The sequence below is a fragment of the Dermochelys coriacea genome, chromosome 2, assembly GCF_009764565.3.
Source record: "Dermochelys coriacea isolate rDerCor1 chromosome 2, rDerCor1.pri.v4, whole genome shotgun sequence".
Taxonomy (NCBI): domain Eukaryota; kingdom Metazoa; phylum Chordata; order Testudines; family Dermochelyidae; genus Dermochelys; species Dermochelys coriacea.
This window is the reverse complement of record NC_050069.1, coordinates 67661727-67684613: the sequence shown is the minus strand read 5'-3', so window position 1 is coordinate 67684613 and position 22887 is coordinate 67661727. Positions and strand designations below refer to the sequence as shown.

Below are 22887 nucleotides of genomic sequence, written 5' to 3'. Positions count from 1 at the left end.
TCTTATTATTATTTATTTGTATTACTGTCATGGACCAGGACCCCATTGTGTTTAGGGTGACCAGACAGCAAGTGTGAAAAATAGGGACAAGGATTGGGAGGTAATAGGAGCCTATATAAGAAAAAGACCCCAAAATCGGGACTGTCCCTGTAAAATTGGGACATCTGGTCACCTTAATTGTGTTAGACGGTGTACAAACACAGAACAAAAAGATGGTCCCTCCCTTAAAGACCTTGCAATCTAAATTAGTCTTCCAAGTGACAATATGAACGTTTCTGAGAATAATAATCAATTTAAATCCACAAATGCTTTCTTTCAATGACAAGGTGAAGCCAAGTGCCATATCTAGCCACAAATGAAACTGTCTACAAGACAGCAACAAAAAGAGCAACTGAAGTCCCTCCTATAAGGAAATGAAACCACAAACACAACCAAGAACAGTACCTAAACCATTTAACAGATTCCAAAAAAAAAGAAAGAAATGGAAATAGAAACACTGAATCAGATGGTCACCCAGCCGCTGACTTGAGAAGATAAAAACATGAGTAAAGAAGGCAAATATATGATGAAAGACTGAACCCCCCCACCTTTATTCTAGAGAGCGAACACACATAATATAAATAAATATGGGTATGGTGGGTGCAATGAAGCTTTCATATACTTTGGGAAAAGCTGCAGTTTTCACTTGTGGCTCCTCACTTGCGATTACCCCAGACTTGTGGCTTTTTAAAAAAAACCCAAAAAACTTCACAGTATGCACAACTGTCACATGCTTTAGTTTCTTGTCAGCCCCATGCCAAAACCATACCTCAAGGCTATGAAAGTAGAAGGGGGTAATTCAGGGCCCTGACACTATGTAATATCAAGTTTCAGAGCCGTAGTCGTGTTAGTCTGTATCAGGAAAAACAACCAGGAGCCCTTGTGGCACTTCAGAGCCGAACACATTTATTTGTGTTAGGCTCTAAAAAATATGTTTATGGATTTATTTATTTATGCATTTTTCACTCCATGCATCTGATGAAGTGGGTTTCAGCCCACGAAAGCTTATGCCAAATAAATTCGTTAGTCTCTATGGTCAACCCAGTCACCTCCAAGGCACGGGGGCTGGAACAATTTTTACAGCAGGGGGGCTGAACGCCAGAGAACAAAACTGTAAAGGAGGGGAACCACTTCAACCCCCCGGGGGCTGCCCAGCAGCCCTAGCCCCAGCACCGATGGGCCAGGGGCTCCGGGCGCCGCGCGGCTCAGAGCCGCTGGAAGGGGACCGGGGGCAGCCCCCAGCCGCGTGTGAAGAGACGCACTGAGGTGACCGCCAGCGCCGCGCGGCTCCTCACGCGCCGGGGTTACCGAAGGAAGTGGGGAACCATCATGCCGCTGAGCCAGCAGCTCCGGTCACGGGTGGCGGGGGGAGGGAGCCGTGTGAGGGAACTGGGGGGGCGCTGGGGTGGGGCACGAGGACTGCGTTGCTGGGCGGGGGGCGGAGGGGGGGGGGTGTAACACCGCGCTAGGCGGGCACAGCCCCGCGGACCAGGCTGCAGCCAATGGGGTTCGGGCGTCCCCGGCCGCCCCTCCCCCCGCAGATCGCCGCCCAGGCCCTTTGCAGGCGCGCAAGGAGGGCGGGTGCCTGCCCCGGCACGACGGGCGGGGTAGGAGGGAACAAGCGCTTCCCCCAGCGGGCAAAAGACTCCCCGCCCCCTCCTTCCACCGTGTCACGAAGCCCCGAGGGCGGCGCATGCGCACAGCCGCGCAGTAAGCCGTTGTTCCGCAGCCTCGGTCGCCGCTCCCTTAGCAGAGAGGCGTCGCCGCCGCCGCCGCCGGTCTGGGAATAGCGGTGAGCGTCGGGCTGGGCAGCCCGGCTCTTCCCCTGCGGGAGCGGGGTCTGGGGAGGTAGCACCCCTGCCCCCCGTTCTCCCGGCTCGCTCACCCTCCGCAGTGGCTGGGGGCCCGGGTACAGAGCGGGCCCGGCCCGGCCCTTACCTTCGGGCAGGCGCTGAGCCAGGCGTGGGGCTGGGCCCCGCGCTCCCCCACCCCTCCTCCGCGGGCGGGGAGTAAAGCCCTGAGGGCCCCTCCACACACACGCGCGCTGGTGGCGGCGGGGGGGGGGGGAGAGACGAGGCTTTTTAGCGGGGGGAGCAGGGCGTGTCATTTACTGGAACTCCTGATCCTGCCCCTTGAAGGAGGCAAACCGCCGACCTGGGTAGCGTGGAGACCGCGCAATGGGAAATCCTGCAAGTCTCCCACACTCCCCCCGAAATAAGGCAGTTCTGGCTTTGGGGGTCTGGGCTGAGCCGAGCCCCGCTGACCCCTGCTCCCATGGGCTCTCTGGTGATTACCCAGCGAGAGTAACTAGTGCTTCGTCTGCTCGGCTCGGTTTACTGGAGAAGGTGGCTTTTCTTTTGTATCTTTGGCAATCTTTTACCTCCCCTTGAAAGGGTCGGTGTTACTGGGATAGATCCGGTGCGCTCACAAGACAGGTAGTTCCGTAGCTGGCGCTGTAGCACTTCACAAACCATCCAGTGGCTAATTCAGGCGTCTGTGCCATAACTTGGTTAGTGCTCTTAGTTTTTACAAAACTAACTCGCTTTGACTTCTCCATGTAGAAACAGATTTTATGGCTGGGATGTCGACAATTTACACAGTCCTTAACTATCGCCTTGGAAGCATGGCTAACATTGAGATACTGCTCTGTATCAGCTTCTTACTTTAGCAGTGGTTGGGTAAAACTATTTGGGATTAGAGTTTTAATTTATAGATAATTTGAACACTATAGATGATGATGAATAAATACCTGTCTGTTTGTAATAAGGCTCAACTCACTTCCTTGCAACAATGGTGATTTAGGATTGCCTATATAAACTGTTTTTTCATTTGTATTACTGGCTGACTGATTTTGCTTTTCACTTTTTACTGAGACCACACGTTTCTTTTACCCAGGATCTATAGTAAATATTTATCTATGCCTACGTTCTTAGAGGCAGAGATCTTTAGTCTGTGGTTAGTTATCAGCCCTGTTTTCCCCAATACCCCCCTCCCTTTCTTTTATGCCTAAGTTCTTCTCGGGTAACCTACTTGGAGCTTCATGATGAGGATTGCATGGCTAGGTTTATCTGAGCATAAGCTTTCGTGAGCTACAGCTCACTTCATCATCCGATGAAGTGAGCTGTAGCTCACGAAAGCTTATGCTCAGATAAACTAGTTAGTCTATAAGGTGCCTCAAGTACTCCTTTTTCTTTTTGCGGATACAGACTAACACGGCTGCTACTGTGAAACGTGACTAGGTTTGTTAATCTTCTTGTTCCTTGATAGAGGAGGATGGGTTTGGACTATAGTTGGTTGGAAAGTTTGTTTTCTTAAAGGATTGCTTTTGTGTGTAGGTCCCGAAATTACTCTGAAGATGGTACTATTCTGGATTAGACTGTTTTCCTCTGAAAACTCCGTAACTCCTCTTCTGAAAATGACTTTACTCTGTTTCTCATTTTCTCCTGGATTTGTAAACTAAATTTTTGAGAGGAGGACAGTCTACTTAGTGGGTTGTGGATGAAGATGATTGCTGATATAACTGGGTCCTGACTCATGAATGTCCTTAATGATGAGAACTAAGGCCTTGCAGTGACACTGTAGAATTGAGTTGCTGCATTCTGCACAAGCTGAAACTTCACCTTCAGATGCAGATGCTACTAGTTGTAGCAATCCAGAATGTGTGGTTCACTTTGGCAAGATATCTTCCTTGCCTGAGAAAGGAGTTATTTAGCAGTAAATTGGAGGTATAAGAAGACATTTTCATCATTGATGCTACCTTGGACTCCAGACAAAGTGGCAATTAAGACAAGACCGTGAGGCTTCAAACCTTTCAAGTGAATAGGTTAGAGATGTCCTTGATGGAATGGGAGAACAGTTGCTTGGGTGGTTCTTCAAAGTGTTTCTCTCTTCCAGCTAGTATTACTTTGGTCTTGCTGGGTTGAATTTGAACCAGTTGCTGATCTCTAGGGATAGAGATGACATTGGTGGAGTCTGTGAACTAGGGGATGTACAGCTGGTTGTCCTCAGTCTGTTGCTTTCAATGGAGTCTGGAAGACAGATATTAGAGAATCAACAAGATCCATCTACAGGCCAGCATTTTGGGGAAAAGGGGAGCAATCTGTTTTAATGAAAAGCTTTTTTAAAGTCTGCTTGTTCATTCCCCCTCCCCCCTCCCAAGTCACTTTTCTATTCCCCCTTTTTTAGGTATTGCAGCACATACCAGCATGCAAGATTTTATAAACAAAAATGGACTGAGTCATCTCTGTACAAAAATCAAGCTAAGTGATTGTGTGGGGAGACAGAATCCTTTTCCTGTTCAGTGTTTCTCATAACTTTAAATAGCTGTAATAATAGGGTAGTGATTTCTGTCCATACTTTTGTCATAATGTGTTAACCAACAAACTAGCTACAAGCTACTAAGTCTGTGGTAGAAGTTGTCTGCTGTTACACAATGTACTACAATAGCTAATTGCAATGGGGAGTTTTTTCAAGGTTTTTCATCTTGGTGGCTTTTAATATTTGTAAAATCTGACCATTTAATGACATATTTCAGCTGAATACATGATTTTTTCTTTAAATTGGAATTTTCAGTCCATTAGAATACTCAATATTATTAAAGATGCTATTTCTTAGTAGAATTTTATTTAGAAGTTTGGACCGAGACGTTCAGTGAATACTGATCTCTGCTGTTGTGGTTGCAGTTAAGGTTTTTATGTTTGACTCATCATTGCAAATTTACATTATAAATAAGAGATTCTCAAACCCTTCCATAATGTGAACCTCATTCTAGCAACATGCCGCTCCAGCCATTTCCCCATCTCTTTTGTGATTGCAGGGACCACCACCTCTCCTATTTGTAATCAGGTGACATTGCTAAGAAAAATTATAAGAAAGAGAGAGAAAGAATCTCCGCTATCGGCTTACTTGGTGCAAGCAGAAGTCTGAAGGACTGCTTGCATGAGTAAGGATTTTGCAGGATTTTGTTTGAGCTCATCCACTCTGGCTGTGAGGGGAAAAGAACCTGAACCAATTAAGTCTTAACGCTGGTTTTAAAGGGAGTTCTAAACTGGTTAAATGTACTCTTTTGGCTCAGTGTATTTAAGGCCTTAATGCTGAAGTTGCATCCTTTTCATAGAATATCAGGGTTGGAAGGGACCTCAGGAGGTCATCTAGTCCAACCCCCTGCTCAAAGCAGGACCATTCCCCAATTTTTGCCCCAGATCCCTAAATGGCCCCCTCAAGGATTGAATTCACAACCCTGGGTTTAGCAGGCCTATGCTCAAACCACTGAGTTATCCCTCCCCCCTAATTCAATTGGAACAGCTAAAGCAGTGGTCCCCAATCTTTTCAGTGTTGTGCTCTTCCACCCCCCCCCCCACCACCACCAATGGCCGGGACAGGGGATGTGGCTCAAGGGGAGTGGGGACAAAGTGTGCAGCGTGAGGGGGCTGAAGCTGGGATGGGACTGGGGACTGTTGAGGAGCCATTGCCAGAGGCTGGGGTGGGGCCGAGTACATCTGGGCCATGGTCAGTGGCCAAAGCTGAGGCAGGGCTGGGAGCTGGGGAGCATCTGTGGGCGGGGCCGGAGCAGGACTGGGTGGTGGTTCCTCCCTACCCTCCAGTGGCCTGGGCCCTGCTGCACCACCCCAAATGTTCCTCCGTGCCCTTCTATGGGGGCTTGCCCCACAGTTTTGGGTCCTCTGAGCTAGAGATTTGGGAAATAAACCAACAAGGAATTGGGATTGAGCCTAATTTAAACCATAAACTGTTACAGACACATGTATCAGTAGTGTATCTAAATGCTACCTTAGAAATAGGTATACTGTACGTATTGTGCTGTGTAGTGTACAGGGATATAGAATTTTGAGCGTTTTTTTCTAAAGCTTGATTATAGTCCAAATTGACATTGTAGGAGCTGTCTGTCAGGTAGCTAACTGAATCTCAAAAATCTGTTGTTGATTGGACTGACACTGGCATAGGCATGTCTATTGTAGTGCTGCAAAATTAGGCTATGCACTTTGGCTAGTGTTAAGATGTATATAAGTAATCTGTTTAAAAGCAGACAAGGAAGTTAACTTCTTTACATAGCAAAGTGAATCAAAAACAACAAGGAGTCTGGTGACACCTTAAAGACTAACAGATTTATTTGAGCATAAGCTGTCGTGGGTAAAAATCTCAATTCTTCAGATGCAATCTGTTAGTCTTTAAGGTGCCACCGGACTCCTTGTTGTTTTTGTGGATACAGACTGACACGGCTTCCCCCGATATTTGACAAAGTGAATCAACAGGATTTAAATTATCAGGTCATTAATCCATATCTTTTAAGTTTGAAACTGGCACTTGATACTTGCATAAATGAGAACAGAAAGTTTGAACCATGTATGCCAGATTACATGGCAAAATCCTCTCTCTTGACAGTTCATATACTTTTTATTAAGAAAGGAAAGCACAAATAACTTTAGGATCCAGTGTTTCCAAACTTTGTATGGAGTTCCTTTTGACTTCAGTGGGAGTTCATGTGCAGAGAATATTCAATAATGTGTCTAACCTGATTCTCAGCCACCTAGTCTGGCAGATGTTAGAGCAGCAAGGGGTCTACTCTAACTTCCATAAGATCCACTGGAAGATCACATGGGGTGAAATGAGGCTCTGGAAAGTCAGTGACCTGCCTTTTTCCTATCCTTAGCCTGTGGGTGAAGGGGGGCCACAAGCAGGTTTCAAGGGGTCTGTCAAACAGGGCCAGCATTAGACTCACTGGGGCCCAGGGCAGAAAGGTGAAGCCCCACTGCATGGGGCTGAAGTCTGAGGCCCTGGGACTCCCCACCTGGGGCTGAAGCCTGAGCAGCTTAGCTTCATGGGGCTCCATGTGACATGGGGCCTCAAGCAGTTGCGGTATTTGTTACCCTCTAATGCCGACCCTGGCTTTTTTATGCAGAAAATCAGTTGTGACATAGGTGGGAGGTTTTATAGCATGCTGGGGGTGGGGGCTTAGAAAAGAAAAAGGTTGAGTAACCCTGATCTAGCCACTTCCGTCAGTTTTTCACTTATGGTGAAGTTCACTTACATAAGGGGAATTCTCCACTGGCTAATTCTGGTTGTTTTAAGGTCACTCACTATTACTAATATGGCACCAAAGTGGCTTTAATGGACAGTAGAATCCAATTGTTTGTTGAGCTAGTTGATCTTATAAACTTCATAGGAGATCAGAAGGTATGCAGATACTTAAGTAGGGCCCTATGAAATCCATTTTTTTTATTGTGGGGTTTTTGGTTTTATTTTCTGATTTTTTTTTTTTCATTTAAAAATAATTCCATCTTTGATTTTTAATTAGAATTGTTTGCATTAACAACAGTTAAGTTGTTCTACTGTAAATGCATAAAAATGTTCAGAATTGGATTGCAATGGGAAAAAACAATTTTAGGAAAAAAGCATACAGTTTAAACAAATACTGCAGATATGCAATATATGGTAAAAGTTACACATTTTAAATCACTTTTTAAAGTAGCACTCAGTAATATGACCCCACTGACACTGGTGAACAGTAACACAAGAAGTCCACAGAAGAGCCTCGTAGTGTCAATTTAACTGAATTAATATTTGAATAATTAAAAAATAAAAAAGCGCCAAACATAAAATAATCCGATCTTGCAGCATTCATTGTTGCCATTTTAAATTAAACTCAGTACTTCCTATATTTTGAAGGAATGCTTAAATTTCAAACTATCAAATCAACAGCTTATTGCTGAGTAACATACAAATTCATAAACTCAAATGTTGTTTTTTGCCATCTCTGACGGACATTTCCATTGTGATACATTATAGTTAGCCTTTTAGTGTTTTCCTCAGAAAGTGATTCCCTCTTGGCTATAAGTAGATTTTTATATTTACTAAAGCGTCTCTGTGTCTACAGAGCTGACAAGGAAGAAGATGTAAGGTAGGGCAACCTCTGTTACTTTAGGTACTTGTCCCTTCATAATCTTCAAATAAGCGCAAAGATCCCGTGGATCTGAGGTGGTCTCAAGATGAGTGCTATACAGAAATGCCAGCCATTGTTCACACGGTTCTGGTGAGGGATGGTTGAGAAATGGTAGTTTATTATACTGATCAATGTTTTTTGCATGGCTGTAGTCTGCCTGGGAGTTTGAGTAGCAGCCGTGTTAGTCTGTATTTGCAAAAAGAAAAGGAGTACTTGTGGCACCTTAGAGACTAACAAATTTATTTGAGCATAAGCTTCCGTGAGCTACAGCTAATGCATCCGATGAAGTGAGCTGTAGCTCATGAAAGCTTATGCTCAAATAAATTTGTTAGTCTCTAAGGTGCCACAAGTACTCCTTTTTCTTTCTGCCTGGGAGTTGCAATTCCTGACGTGAAACTGACTCAGCAAAGAAGTGAGTTCTCAGAAGTTGCCTGTAAATCCCAGATGCTGCTGCTTCTCCCATAGCCCCTACGTTCCCCTGCCCTGTGCCCACTGTTCTGTTACCTCCCAGTGGCTGCACATAGTTCAGCTGTGCAGCCCTGCCTGTGCTGTGGTCCTAGTGCAGGGGTTCTCAAACTGGGGGTTGGGACCCCTAGGGTGTCATGAAGTTATTACCGGGGGGAAGGGGGGGATTTTGCAAACTGTCAACTTCCACCCCAAACTCTGCTTTGCTCCAGAATTTATAATGGCGTTAAATATATTAAAAAGTGTTTTTAATTTATAAGGGGGGTTTGCACTCAGAGGCTTGCTATGTGAAAGGGGTCACCAGTAAAAGTTTTGAGAGCCACTGTCCTAGTGCCAGGGAGAGCCTGGATTTGGTGGTGGTGTTTTGATTCTGCAGTTCGGTCCCTGTTCTTGTTAACAAATTTCATAGGACTGTACTTAAGGTGGCACTTCTGGAATTTCATGTTTACCTTTGGAACACTTTTTTGTTCAACTTAATTAGAAGGACATAACTTCTAATTCAGCATTTTTTCAAGCTGGTGACAAGACTAGCTAACACACACAAGCTTCTATTAATGAGGGATTTTAATTTCCCTGATGTTGGAAAACTAATTCAGCAAAATATAATATGTCCTGCAAGTTCTTACCATATATAGGGAACAGCTTTCTGATTCAAAAAGTTGATGAAACAATGAGGGGTCATCCATTTTGGTTCTGGTTTTGATCAACAGGGATAAATTGGTTGTGAATGTGAAGGTTGTCAGGAAATTGGGAGGAAGTGATCATGCTCTGATAGAATTCAAGGTCCTAAAGAAACGAGGACATGAGAACAGCAAAACAAGGACACTGGATTTCAAAAAGGCAGACTTCAACCAACTCGGAGAAATAGGTTCCAGGGAGAGACCAATTAAGAAGAAAAAGCATCAAAGGAGGCGGGGGCTGGCAGTTCCTAAAAGATGTAATTCTAGAGGCTCAACATCAAGCTGTTGCAATGCAGAGGAAAGATAAGAGCCACAGGACACCAGTGTGGCAGCACAAGGAGCTTTTTAGCTATCTAAAAACCAAAAGGGATACAAACAGGAAATGGACAGAGGAGCATGTAACTATGGAAATATACATGTGAATAGCTTGAACGTATAGGGATAAAATCGGGAAAGCCAAGACTAAGAAGGGTTTTGAAAAATGTCAGGCAAAAAAGAAAGATCAGGGATGGTGTAGGTTTGCTACTCAGTGGAGAAGGTGAGCTGACTATAGAAGATAAGAAGGTAGAGCTGCTGAATGTCTACTTTGCTTCAGTCTTCATATAAAATAACGTGACAGGATTACTGACGAAGTTATCAGGGACAATAAAAGGGAAGCAGTGCAGATCAAGCTAAGTAAAGAACATGTCAGAGATCTGACTAATTTGAATTAATTCAATTCAGCAGGGCCTGATACTGTTCACCCCAGGGTGCTGAAGAAATTAGCTGAAGAAATCTTGGAGCCCCTGAAAACTCATGGATGACAGGAGAAAGCCCTTCTCCAGGACAGTGTAGTATTCCCCTTTTAAAAAGGGGAAAAAGAAGGAGCCATGGATCTATAGACCAGTCAGCCTGACTTTGATACCTGTGAAGCTATACAAGGGTAGTAAACATTAAATTTGCAAATACTTGGAGGGTGGAGGGATGATCACAAGCAGCCAGTATGGAATTACTAAAAGCAAGTCATACCAAATCAGCTTGATTTCCTTTTTTGACAAAGTAATTGGTTTGGTGGATAGAGGGACTGCAGTGGACATAATACACCTGGACTTTAGCAAGGCTTTTGACACAGTCCCATGTGACATTTTCATAAGTAAGTTGGAGAAATGTGGGCTCAGTAGAACTACCATTAAGTGGATACATAATCGGTTAAATAACTGCAAAAAGTGACTATTAATAGAATGTCAAATTGGAAGGAGCCTTCAGGTGGGGTTCACAGGGATCTGTTCTCTGTCCAGTGTTACTTAACGTCTTTATTAATGACCTGGATGTAGGAATAGAAAACCTACTGATTAAATTTGCAGATAATACAAAGCTGGGAGGAGGTGGAGGGTTGCATACACTTTGGAGGATAGAGCTAAAATTCAAAGGGGTCTTAAATTGAAGAACTGGGCTATAGACAAAATGAAATAAAGACATGGAATAAAGACACATTTAAGGTGCTACACTTAGGGAAGAAAAACCAAATGCACAAATAGAGAATGAGAAATAACTGACTTGGCGACAGCAGCACTGCTGAGAAGGATCTGGGAGCTGTGGTGGATCACAACCTCAACATGAGTAAACAATGTGGTGCTGTTGCGAATAAAAGAAAATGCAATTTTGGGTTGCATTACCAGAGGCATAGCACTCAAGTCACGGGAGGTGATAATACCACTTTACTTGATGCTGGTTAGACCTGAGCTGGACTACTGTGTTCAATTTTGGTCATGATATAGAGAAACTGGAAAGATTCCAGAGCTGAGCAACAAAGATGATCAAAGGGATGGAATGCAAGCCATATGAGCAAAGCCTGAAGGAACTGGGTACCTTTAGTTTTGAAAAGAGGAGATTAAGGGGGGACATGATAGCAGTTTTCAAATACTGGAAAGGCTGCCATAAAACAGATGGAGAATAATTGTTCTCTCTTGCAGTTGAGGGGAGGACAAGAGGCAATGGATTCAAACTACAGCATAGCAGATTTACATTAAATCTCAGGAAAAACTGCCTAACTGGAAGAACAGTAGGGCAATGGAACAAACTGCCTACGGGGTCATGGAATCTCCTTTGCTGGAGGTTTTCAGAAAGAGGCTGGATAAGCTGTCTGTCTTGGATGATTTAGATCAGGGGTCTCCAAACTCGAATGACCACGAGGACCACATGAGGATTTGTACATTGGCCTGAGGGTTGCATCACTTGCACCCCTTCCATGAGGCCGAGGCCCTGCACCTGCCCCACCTCTTCCCACCCAACTCCGCCCCTCCCTGCCCCCAGGAGGTGCAGGGTGCGGCAGGGGGCTCAGGGCAGGGGATTCGGGTGCAGGAGGGGTGCGGCAGGGGGTCCAGGTGCAGGAGGGGCACGGGGTGCGGCAGGGGACCATGGGCAGGGATTGGTGTGTGGCAGGAGGTTCGGCTGCAGGAAGGGTTCTGGGGGCGGGCTCGCTCCAGCCTGGCATGCACTAGGGGCAGGACAGGCTGCGTGCCTGCCTGCCTGCCCTGTCCCCGTGCCTCTCCGGGAAGCGGCTGGAACCTGGGGGAGGGGGCGGCACAGGAGTTTGTGTGTTGCCCCGGCTGTGCCTCCAGGTACCTCCCCGGAAGCTCCCATTGGCCGGGAATGGGGAACTTCAGCCAATGGGAGCTTTGAGGGAGGTACCTGGAGGCATGGCCAGGGCAACACACAGACCCCTGTGCCCCTCCCCCCCCAAGTCCCAGCTGCTTCCCAAAGTGGCACAGGGCCAAGGCAGGCACGCGGGGATCTTGCCCTTGCTCCTGGTGCGTGCTGAAGCGGGGGCGGGGGGGCTGCGGGGAGCTGGCGGGCTGCAAAAAATAATCCTGCGGGCTGCGTGTTTGAGACCCCTGATTTAGAGACACAAAACCCTGCATTTTAGCAGGGGGTTAGACTAGATGACCCTTGTGGCCCCATCTAAACCTGTGATTCTATGAATCTTGGCTTCCTAGAAATCCACCTTTATAGAATAAAATATTTCTTTTGGAATACAGTTATCTCCATTAGAAGTTCTGTTTACATTCCAGATCTATCTTTCAGTAAAATCGAACATTTGGAGGTTCTTTGGTGGGTAGAATAGAAGTCTGATGATGATGATAGTAATGCAGTAATGTCCTGTGCATCAATCTATCCTGAAGCTTTTTGTTCAACATTAAGCAAGACTTTAGGCTACAGATCAAATAAGGGTTTCATCTTTCTTCTATAACATGATTTACTCTTGTTTGATGCTAACAGAAATTCACTTTTCTGGACATAGCCAACTTCCAAACTTTACTTGGCATTTTATATTGTTTGGGAGTAAAATAACTTGATTATTAAAATAATGTTCTTATTTTTCTTTAGTGGAAATTGCACAAAAATGTCTCTCTATCCTTCTCTGGAAGATCTGAAAGTGGACAAGGTAATTCAGGTATGTTGAAATAGACTTCTTTTTCAGATGAGGTCTAGTTAAAAATGAACAGTTCAATTAGTAATTAGAATTTCATATCTCAAACAAGTTTCTCATGTTAAATGTGTGGGTACTACATTTAATACTTTACTAAATTACTATAAAGACTTTATTTTTTTTGTACTTTGCCACCTATTTGGATGATTGGATATTAATACTTAAATTAGGAGAGCTTGCTCTTACAAATATTTCAGTGTAAATCTTGTGATCCATATGGAACACTTATGCTTTTTTTAACCAAATAGTTTTGTTTGCTGGTATCTCAAAGTTGATAGCAACTTCTCTGCTTATATCAAAATGACAATTTAAAGATAAGATGTACATTTTATTTGAATGATAAAGGCTGCAGCAAATAAAAATTAATCATACAGTAAACCATTGAGTAACAAAATGCTGATTAAAAGCTGCCTCTCTTTCTAGAACAAAACTAATTATTTTATTCAGCTGTGCTAGACAGGTCAATATACACGCTTTGCACGTCTCACTTACAGTGTGCATAATAAGGAAATAACCCCTTGAATATAAGTACTGTCAAGTTATTTCCAACCCCACTTCAAATTTTGATCTCAAAGCACAGTCTGCATCCTGGAATGCTATGTTGAACAAATATGTATGTGTTTTGGGGACAGTCAATTGATCTTAATGTTCTAGGTTTGGAGCACTCCAGTTTCACTGCTACTCTCAGTGATAAAGATTAAACTATTTGGTGCTCCAGCATGTGGTCTGATGTAAAGTTTTAAGTTTAATAAATCCTGCTAACCAGCCTTTATAAGGGCCTATCCATGCTAGAAGTTGAGCTATGCAGTAACCTGGTTGTCTTGTACACTTAGAGGCATCTGTGTTTGAACGTGTTTTTTCTTTTGTATTACCAGTGTTAGTGATTGGTGTCCCACCAAGTCAAGTGTGGATACATATTAAAGCTTTTTGTAGTAGTTGAGATTTGAGACCTTCCCTCCCTTCAATAATTTCATTTGAAGAAAGAAGCACAAATTCTCTAGTCTCAGCCAGTGAGTATAGATTAAAAGGACAGATTTGAACAGGAATAGTTAAACTGGAAACTAACCCCCAAATGGCTTGTCATATTAAACCATTACAATTGTTTTCATTTATTGTTCAGACTTATTGTCAAGTGCAACTTGTGTTTGACTTCTAATCCACAGCTTTCCAGAGAAGGCATTATTAGTGGTGGTTTTGTTATTTTCTTAAATTGTTGGTTAATTTGACCACTGTGTTGAACTAGGTTGTTAAATCATAATGTATTACACTGTGTTGATGCCTGTGTTCTTTTAATTCTATTGTAAAATATCAGATAACCATGAACTGTGGCAACTAGTTTGATTAAAGGTAACTTTTAAATAGTCAGTAGTACCTGGCTTGCATTTAGAGGCATAGAAAACATGTGTGTTCTCTAAAACTACCAAAAGATGGGGAGACTGAAAAGGAAGGAAATATCTAGCATTACATATAAGCTTATCATTTACTCTCTTCCAGTGACTAGCAAATACTAATTTATAAATAGAGTATTTTGGGGGGGCATTTGCTGTAAACATTGTGTCCTCTCTTGTAATAACCCACTTATTTGAGTTCTGTATTCATATCTAATTAGAAGGTTCACTGCTTCTCTAAATAGGAGCTGTTAATCTTAAAGGATTGTTGACATTTTAGCTTTGATTCTCAATTAATCCCTGTGGGTCGCACAAGAAGAGGTAGGTGTGATTGGATGAGTTTGACACATCTAGAGACTGAAGGTGCTTATGAATTACTGAACTAAAAGAAAATATTTTGAGTATTTGCAATTGCTGAAGTTTTATAAATTTCATATTACATTTAAACAGTGCCATTTCAGAACAACTTAAATTTCTTAGTGTATTCTTAATGTATTTTAGTGTAGATTTCTCATCATGTATTCTGGATGAGAAGTTTAATATAAATATCTTAAATTCTGAGTCTGTTTTAGTAAGTACATTTACAGTTAATTTACCAACCCTCTTTCTTTATAAGGTACTACCTCTTTGTGCTGTTGCCCTTGCTTTTTCCCTGTAGAAAGTCACAGCCGTAAGCTCCTTTGACAAGTGATGTTTAATTTAATTAAGCAATTTTTAACACCATTGAAAAAGACTCCATTTATATGAATTAGTGTTCAGGTCCATATTAATTGGTGTTCAGATCCAAGAATGAGTTCTGAAGTTTTGTCTTTTAATATAACGAACTGTACTTTCTAAAAACCTGAACATTTGACCTTGCAACTACATAATAACTATCTAATAGTCTCTCTTGTACAGAATGATGCATGTGAATTCCTTTTTCCTGTTAGGCCCAGACTGCCTTTTCTTCAAACCCTGCCAATCCAACAATTTTGTCTGAAGCCTCCACTCCCATCCCTCAAGATGGAAGTAAGTGTATGTACTGTACAAAAAGTTGAAGTTTTTTGGGAAAAAAAAATGGTAAAATCCTGAAATTTTGTAAATAAACACTCTTTTGGAGGGGAGCTTGAAGTACAGTCAAACTGTACTGTATAGGAGAACAAAATAATTCTTTCTTTGTTAACTAAGGGTCAAACTGTGTCCTCTGGAAATGCAAATATTTAGGTGGTAGGCTACAGAATTTTTTTTAAAATGAAGTAATTAGAGGGAGTTGTGTGGTTAATACATATATTTTCATCCTTTCCTCTCACTGTGGATACCTCTTCCACGTGATTACGGTTCTGAAGCTGGGGAGTTAGTGGGATGCGTGCTTTGTGCCATTATCCCCCTTGAAATCCATGGGAGATTTGCAAGTTTGAGGACTGTCAGCATTATCTTTGCATATTTTTCGTCCCTGCATACACAGTCATAAAATGAGGGGGGATTTTTGGGACAGGGATCCTATCTCTAATACTCGGGAGAAGCTAGGAAAGTGGAATCGTGTGACAGTATGAAGTTTCTACATGAAGTTCCTGCTGATGTTTTAAGATCCGTGTGTTTGGAAAGGTGTTAAAGACTGATGCAAACTGACTTGCCACTTTTCATGATAAAAACATGTTTCTTTTTAGAGTATGTGACCACATGGGTCCCATCGAATTTTGCATGAACCACATGCTCCTCAGGTCAAAAATCTTTGACTAGCAGTGGCCATTGAACTGAAGTCACATTTGGTACCCATACCTGAAAATACTGGTAAACATCAGCATGAACTTCGGCCCTGTCAATGGAGACCTTAAATGTACCAGCTGATTCAATGTTGAAGGAGATAATTATGTCCCAGCACCACCCTTAGCACCCCTGTTTACAGTCAGTACTGCGTTATTTCTGATCTCCCAGTACTGAGGTTGTCTCGAAGATTGGTCCTGCCTCTAGGAAGATGTTTGTTCTTCATCTTCAGCATGTATCACTTCTCCACTATCCAGCAGGGAACCTTTTTCTGGTAAAGATCAGGTAAAGGTTTCTCTATAGACCAGGAACTCCATTTTAGAGCCCCAGTGTCTTCCTGTCTGGCAGGGCAATGGCCTGGTCAATCCTATCAGAAGAAGCCTTACCAATGTAATGCTCTGCCTTAGCCCTATAGGCATACCAGGGACCTGCATCCAAGGGCTGATCCTTCCTTCTTAAATGATATAGAAGGAAGTATAGAGGGTCTTGACCTTTATCTGCAGACAGGGAAGAACAGCAGCAGCTGGCGGAGGAGTGGGCGTTAGTACCCCTTGAGCAAAACACCTCATCTTCAGCTTCTCCTAATGAGGCTTTCCCTTCAAATCATGTATCAGCCTTCGATGACTTTAGAGCACGGCTGGAGCTCCTCTTCCTCATTGCTGAGACTCTCAAGATGGAACATCTGTGATAGAAGAAAAATCTCACAAGCTCTTTGGTATTCTACATTCTTCTGTTTTTGCTAGGTTCGCAATTAATGAGGGCGTATTAGATCCAGCAAAGACTCTGTGACAGGCTCCAGCCACGCTGCCTCTTCTGGCTAAGACAGCCGAAAAGAAACATCGGTTACTCCAAAAGGAGTTTGAACAGTTCTGTATCTGTCCAACATTGGGTTTGTTGATGATTAATGTGGTTCATAAAAAGACCAAGCAATTTAAGAACATTCTAAAAGACAAAAAGAAATGAGATTTATTTTGGAGAAAAGCCTATTTTTCAGGATCACTGGAACTATGAGTTGCTAATCATCAGGGCTTAAATGCAAAATATCTCACATGGGGTCAGGTATTCTCCATCTAGCCAAACTCCTCTGAGATTTGAGTGGGGAATTGAAAGGCATAGTTAAAGAGGACTTGTGGCTAAAACATTTACGGTCAGCAATAGATAAATAAGACACAGCTTGATCTGTGGCAACTGCCCATTGCTTCATTACTGCAAGCCTCTGGTGTTCAGCGAAATGCGATTGCTTTCAAATGACACATCCTCACAGATTTATTTAACTTGTACCTGGATGAATCACTACACTCCCTATAGGATTTCAGACCCACACAGTTTTTTGGGGGCATCTACACCTCAACCCCAAATTGTAAGACCTTCAGATACTAGGATGTCAATTGAGGAAGACATCTTGCCTTCTCTCAACAATGGTCTTCTGAGTACCCAACGAGGGAGAAGCTGAGATTCTCTTGTCCGAGAGAATCTTCCTTGTTTGTTGAGCAGTCTACAGCTGCTTCCAGTACAGCAGGTTTGATGTGAAGGTAGAGAACCACACTAAAGTCACTCAAAAGCCATCTCCAAACTCTGTCTTTTAGATACTGGCTTTCGTTCTCCCATTCAACTTGGGACATCACTTCCAATACCCATTTCTGTTACCTCCTGAAGTTGTTAACCCCTACCCATCCCCTTTCTTGTCCTTCGGGGACCTTTAATGAAAATTATCTAAAGGAAGAAATGGTATCTTGCCTCCATCATCCTGTCCCTTCATGCTCAAAACTGGTTGGTTGGCTGTCATCCTAGAAGACACATTCTGGTGCACAGTAGGTTCACAGTAGGGCCCATCCAAGGTTTTGCTATTCAGTCTCTCTATAGCACTGATGCTTTATAAAATGCCTCGCTGTAGTGGTGGCACATCCAAGAAAACAGGGCATTCACATCTACCCATAACTAGATGATTGGCTGATCTAAGGAGACAATACAGCCTTGAACTAGGTTGTCTTGTTCAGCTAGCTGGGCCGCGTGATAACTTATGAAAAATTGTCTCTCAATCCATCATAAATGATAGTTTATAAGAGCTGTAGTGAACTCCAAACCAGCAAAAGCATATATTACCAAAGGCAAATTTTCTCTTCATAAGAAATGGCACCAAATGGGTCGTTAGACCCCAAAAATATTCAGAGAGATTCCCTTCTCTGCTCCTCCTATGAAGACATTGATCACAGATGCATTGTATGTGCACACTGCCATCTCCAGACAAAAGGGGGAAAATGCCAAACAAACCAACAAACAAACCCTATACTATATTTGGTACGTAAAGCACTGGACTTCTTGTTCAGTTCTATCAAAAGCCACCTTGCCGTGTTCTCATGTCCTCCTTCTCCTCCCCCTCCCCCCCCAAGTACCATCATGTTCATTTTTCACTCAGCCCACAGTATCTAGATTTCTAAAGGAGTTACTCCATACTTACCCAGCAGTTGGAGAACTGTCTCCAATATTAAGATTCTACATTGTCCTTACAAGTCCCCCTTTAAGCCTCTTAGAGTGCACTCTGCACTACCTTACCCTCAAGATAGCCTTTTTAGTCAGCATTACGTCAGCCGGAAGGATGACCAAACTCCAGTCTCGTAAGGCTGACCCTTCTCTCACAATGTTCCACAGAGATAAATTGGTGTAAAGACCTCCTCGCAAGTTTATTCCCAAACTTGTCACTCTCTCATTTTGAATTAATTTACCTGTTTTCTTTCAAAAACCCTATTGTTCTTCAGGAAAGAAGAAACTCTATATCCTGGATGTTTCAAAGATCTTCTTGTATCTTCATCATAAGACAAAGCCTCTTGCACAGACTTCTCATCTTTTTTTTTGTCATCTCTAGTACTCCTAAGGGTCAAGCCATTGTCTCCCAGAGAATATAAAAAAGAATTATGCATGTATTTCAATCTTCTGTAATGTGGCTGATACATCTTTCTTCAAATGCTAAAGCTCACTCCACTACTGCACAAACTGCATTTTGTGCATGCTGTGGACATATCACCATATCTGAAATTTGCAAGGCAGCTAAATTTGGTAGTCCCCTTACTTTTGTTAAACACTGCCCTTCTCCTGGCTATGAGATCAGATGCAAAATTTGACAGGGGACTGTTAGTGGCAGTTAAGATTCCTCAGTCCCATCTTCCATACTGCTTATTAGCACAGTTGTGGTAAATAAGCACCCTGATTTTCATAATAAGCCAAAAATCAAGCTAATCCCATTTCAAAACAATGCTAAAACAAGCTAATCCCTAAGAACCCCAACACTCTATATGACTAGATCGCCCTGGCATGCAGTCTGGAACTGTGGTGGGCCGACTGTGCACTTCTGACTCTGTTGCTTCTGCTTCCCCTCCACCCCCGTTTCCCCTGCTTGCTAGGAGCTGATCCAAAAAAAAAAAAAAAGCTACAAGCAACTCACAAGTCAATTAAGTCAATTTCTGCATTTCCTCTTCCCCCCCCCCCCCCCCAGGTTTGGCATGGTTGCTTATTAGTCACCTAGACTAGAATGCAATCCACACGTGCACACACACTTAAAGGAAAAACAGTTTATTTACCTTAAAGTAATTTTGCTTCTTTGAGAATGGGTTGTTGTCCACATAGATCCCACAAACCTTTGTCATTCACTTGCCAATTCAAAATCCCAGGTAAAGAGAACTAAGGGTGAGTTGTAGCCACTCTGGCCTTTCAGCCTGTGGTGGGGATGCACAAGGATGCTTCTGAAACTGATATTCAAAGATTCTGACTTCAAGATGATATCCACATGGATCCCAAGTTCGTGAAGAACTAGTCACTATAAGATTCAGTGGCAAAAAATATTTTAATGCAGCATTAAGTTTGCTTCGTGGTATGTTGTTCCCTTGCAAAACATTGAGTTTAGCAAAACTCAAACTTCTGAAAACCAGGAAATGGAGAGTTAAGATTGCCATTCAACCTTAACTCTGTTCTCTTTCAGCAGTGCCCCAATATGCCCTGTTAACGCACACCTTTTCTGTGTACACCCCACTGTTCCTGAAATGCAGATGCATCTTGTCTCCTTTTTACAACCTGTTCACTGTCACCTATAGCATTCCATCCAGATTGGGATGCACTGGCAGTATTGATAGCACACAGGACTCAGGATGTACTAGCAGAGCTGCAGGTGCCATCCATCCACATAACCCTCATTTCTTTGCTGCAGCCCCAACCCCTTTTCCCCTCTTTTCCTCCACCTCCCTGATACGCCTACTCTCCCAGGAAGCATTCACATGTCTAATTTTTTTCCTCGGTGACTGATTACATTATCCCCAAAATAAAATTGTCATCCATGACTCTCAGATTATAGCAGCCTCCAGCTACTCAGTCCAAAACTACTTTTGTACTTAGGTGGAGGGTGTGTGATTAACTTATCCTTAGTTTTGTTAACTGAAGGGTGAGAGTTCACAGCCATCCAGAGCTCTGTTGATTAATCCCATCCTTAGCACCTCGGTTTAACAGTACAAGGCAACAAAAGGAAACCATTGGTCGTGGGGGGTGGAGCTGTAATGCAGGAATCCCTTGGTCATGTGACCCCAAATTTGTATCACCTAATGCTATCCTGTGCCCCCATGAAGCACACCAAATTTCAGACCAATCCGGTTAAACATTTCAATTTGAGAGCACTTGCAAGAGTGGAGCTTCAAAGATTATAAAATGGCAGTAATGGAAACCTAGCACTTTTTCGGTATCTGTGCATTTTCTTATTACTGTTCTCAGTTTGGGTCCCCCCCAGAGATTTCTTGGGTGCCATGCACTATCTTGGATAAGATTTGACAGATTGAGGCTATTTTGACCTGCCTTCTTTAGCTCTGGGCAAAAAAAAATCCCACTTAGAAACTTTTTAAAATATTGCATTTTTTTTGTGTGGGGAATTTATATTTCTGGCACCCTGGGCTCAGTGACTCCATTTGGTTCACCAACCCTACTCTACACCCTCCCAAGGCATACTAAATTTCATAGAAATCTGACTAAGCATGTCAGTTTTAGAGGATTTAAGAAAGGTAACCTTTAAACAGATATTGTGAAGCAACCTTAGTTATAGAGGTGCTGCTGCTCCATTATAATTAAATTTGTTTTTTGGTGGGATCTTTTGTCACCCAACTGCACTGTTACTGAGCAGAACTATTCTTTAAAAAATTGGCTTTTTTTCCATCATAGTTGAGTAAAGTTTTATGGCTTTAAACTATTAAGTGTTAAATGTCTTTGAACAGTTCTTTTTGTTTTTAAAAAAACATCTTCCTGGCTTTTCTGAAATTTCCAGTGACCAACCAACTCAGTATTAAAATATTTTTATACCACTTCCTTTCAACAAAACTAACTTTCTTCCTGTTGTAATAAAACAATGACTACTTTCAATTTTTGCCATGTTTGCTCTGTGGGACAGCACATTCTGCTCCCTTGATGTTACTATTCCACAGAAACTGACTTGCAACTAATAGCTTTCTGGCCCTTCTAAGGGCTTTTTTTTTTCCCCCCAGGGAAGTATGATTTGGCCGAACATGGTCTTATAAAGTGGATTGTGTGCCTTAATTTCATATAGCTGTAAGAAGTGAATTGTGTTAGAGCAAAGTATCAAGATGTTTACTATCAGCTGATACTATTGAAAGCAGAAATATATTCATCATTAAGTACAGTGAAACACTGAAAACACTGTACAATGAAAAGCAAATTCACAGTAGCTTTAAATTCAAAATCCTTTGTGTAACACTCGGCATTTTGAACATGCAAGATAGGAAATTCAGAAGGTTTTCATAGTGCCATTAACTTGCTGGTACTACACACTGTATCGGGGTACTTAATAGTCTCATCAGTAATTTAAAATACTGAATTTATACTTAAAATATTTTAAGTAATCAAAATACCTTGTTTTCCTAGGGAAATTGACACCACAGTTAGTTAAAATCTGATAATTACTATTGTTCAGGACAGATTATCCTTTTCAATCTTCACTTATGCATCAACTAATTGCTAAAACAAATAGGTATTGAAGAGAATGAATATTTTGTGCTTTTCTAACCTTTGCTTACTCATATTCAGTATAGCCACCCCAGAAAGTTGAAATAACTGAGGGTCACGCTGGGCATGCTTCTGGTAAAACCTGTGGAGGGAATTCTGTTAAGGTGGTTGTTCTTTCCCTTGTTGACAGGATATGGCTATGGCCTCTTGCCTTCCAAAATTCTACAGGTGCCTGGGGATCTGCAAAAAGCAAGGATAATCTGTGTGCAGTCCCTGTGTCTCTGCGAGAACTACTGATCTGATGCTTTGCTCCCTTGCAACATGTGTATGCCCATCCAGATTGGGTCCCTCCCAATGCAGAGTCCCTCATACAGTCCTGGGAATGGGGTGAAAGGGAAATGGTTCTCTTCTCTTCCCCCCCCCCCCCCCCAGGCCTGGGAAGACTGAAGCACATGCCTTCTGCTCAGAGATTTCCAGAGCACAGTCTAGCTTTTAAGTGCTTTCTCACCTCATATCTGGTGACAAATCCCTTCACCCTTGTTTTCATGAAGCACTGGAAACTAAAAATGGCGTGACATAGATTCTACTAGGATTAAAAAAAGGCTAAAAATTACCTCAACAATGGAGAGTGCTTTCTGTAAAATGTAGTAGTAGTAAAGTATCTTAAGATGGGTGACACAATAGCAGTACTGTTCTAATGGATGATATTGCGTGTGCTTTCAGAGGCAAAGTTTGTTGCTATTGATGCAGCTGACCTTGAGGTAAAGTACTGGAACAGACAAGTAACATATAGGAATAATCTAGAGTGTTCTTCTAGTAAATCAGTAAATGTTTATTTACTAAAATACTAAGTATTTTTTTATATTATAAATAGTGAATCATTTACTTTGCATTTTTTTTCTTTCAATAGGCCTCTATCCCAGGCTATACCCAGAACTTGCTCAGTACATGGGTCTGAGTCTTAATGAAGAAGAGGTACAGAGAAACTTGCTAATGGTTGCAGATATACAATCTCAGGGGGTAGGTACCATTCAAGTAAACCTGGTCTTTAGAAAACGCAGAGAGACAGGGTATTTATTAACAAAATACCTTGTTCTTAAAAATAAGACTCCACATATTCTATTTGTGGATTATACTTCTGGTAATTACTATAGT

At 42.5% G+C, this 22887-nt stretch overlaps 1 protein-coding gene across 5 annotated transcripts in view; it reads left to right on the top strand.

The window, feature by feature from the left end:
- The first annotated feature begins 1610 nt into the window (after positions 1-1610).
- The window catches only part of LOC119851088 (syndecan binding protein), a 30120-nt gene continuing 8843 nt past the window's right edge, over positions 1611-22887 (top strand). The window contains exons 1-4 of one of the 5 annotated variants that reach the window (XM_038390327.2): positions 1611-1831; positions 12508-12574; positions 14928-15006; positions 22643-22752. In XM_038390327.2, the coding sequence (XP_038246255.1) occupies positions 12524-12574; positions 14928-15006; positions 22643-22752 (240 nt within the window). In that variant the 5' untranslated portion in view covers positions 1611-1831; positions 12508-12523. Of the gene's footprint in view, positions 1832-2117; positions 2385-12507; positions 12575-14927; positions 15007-22642; positions 22753-22887 lie in introns of those variants that run through there. The other 4 variants (XM_038390322.2, XM_043507826.1, XM_043507824.1 and 1 more) reach the window with 4 other exon arrangements.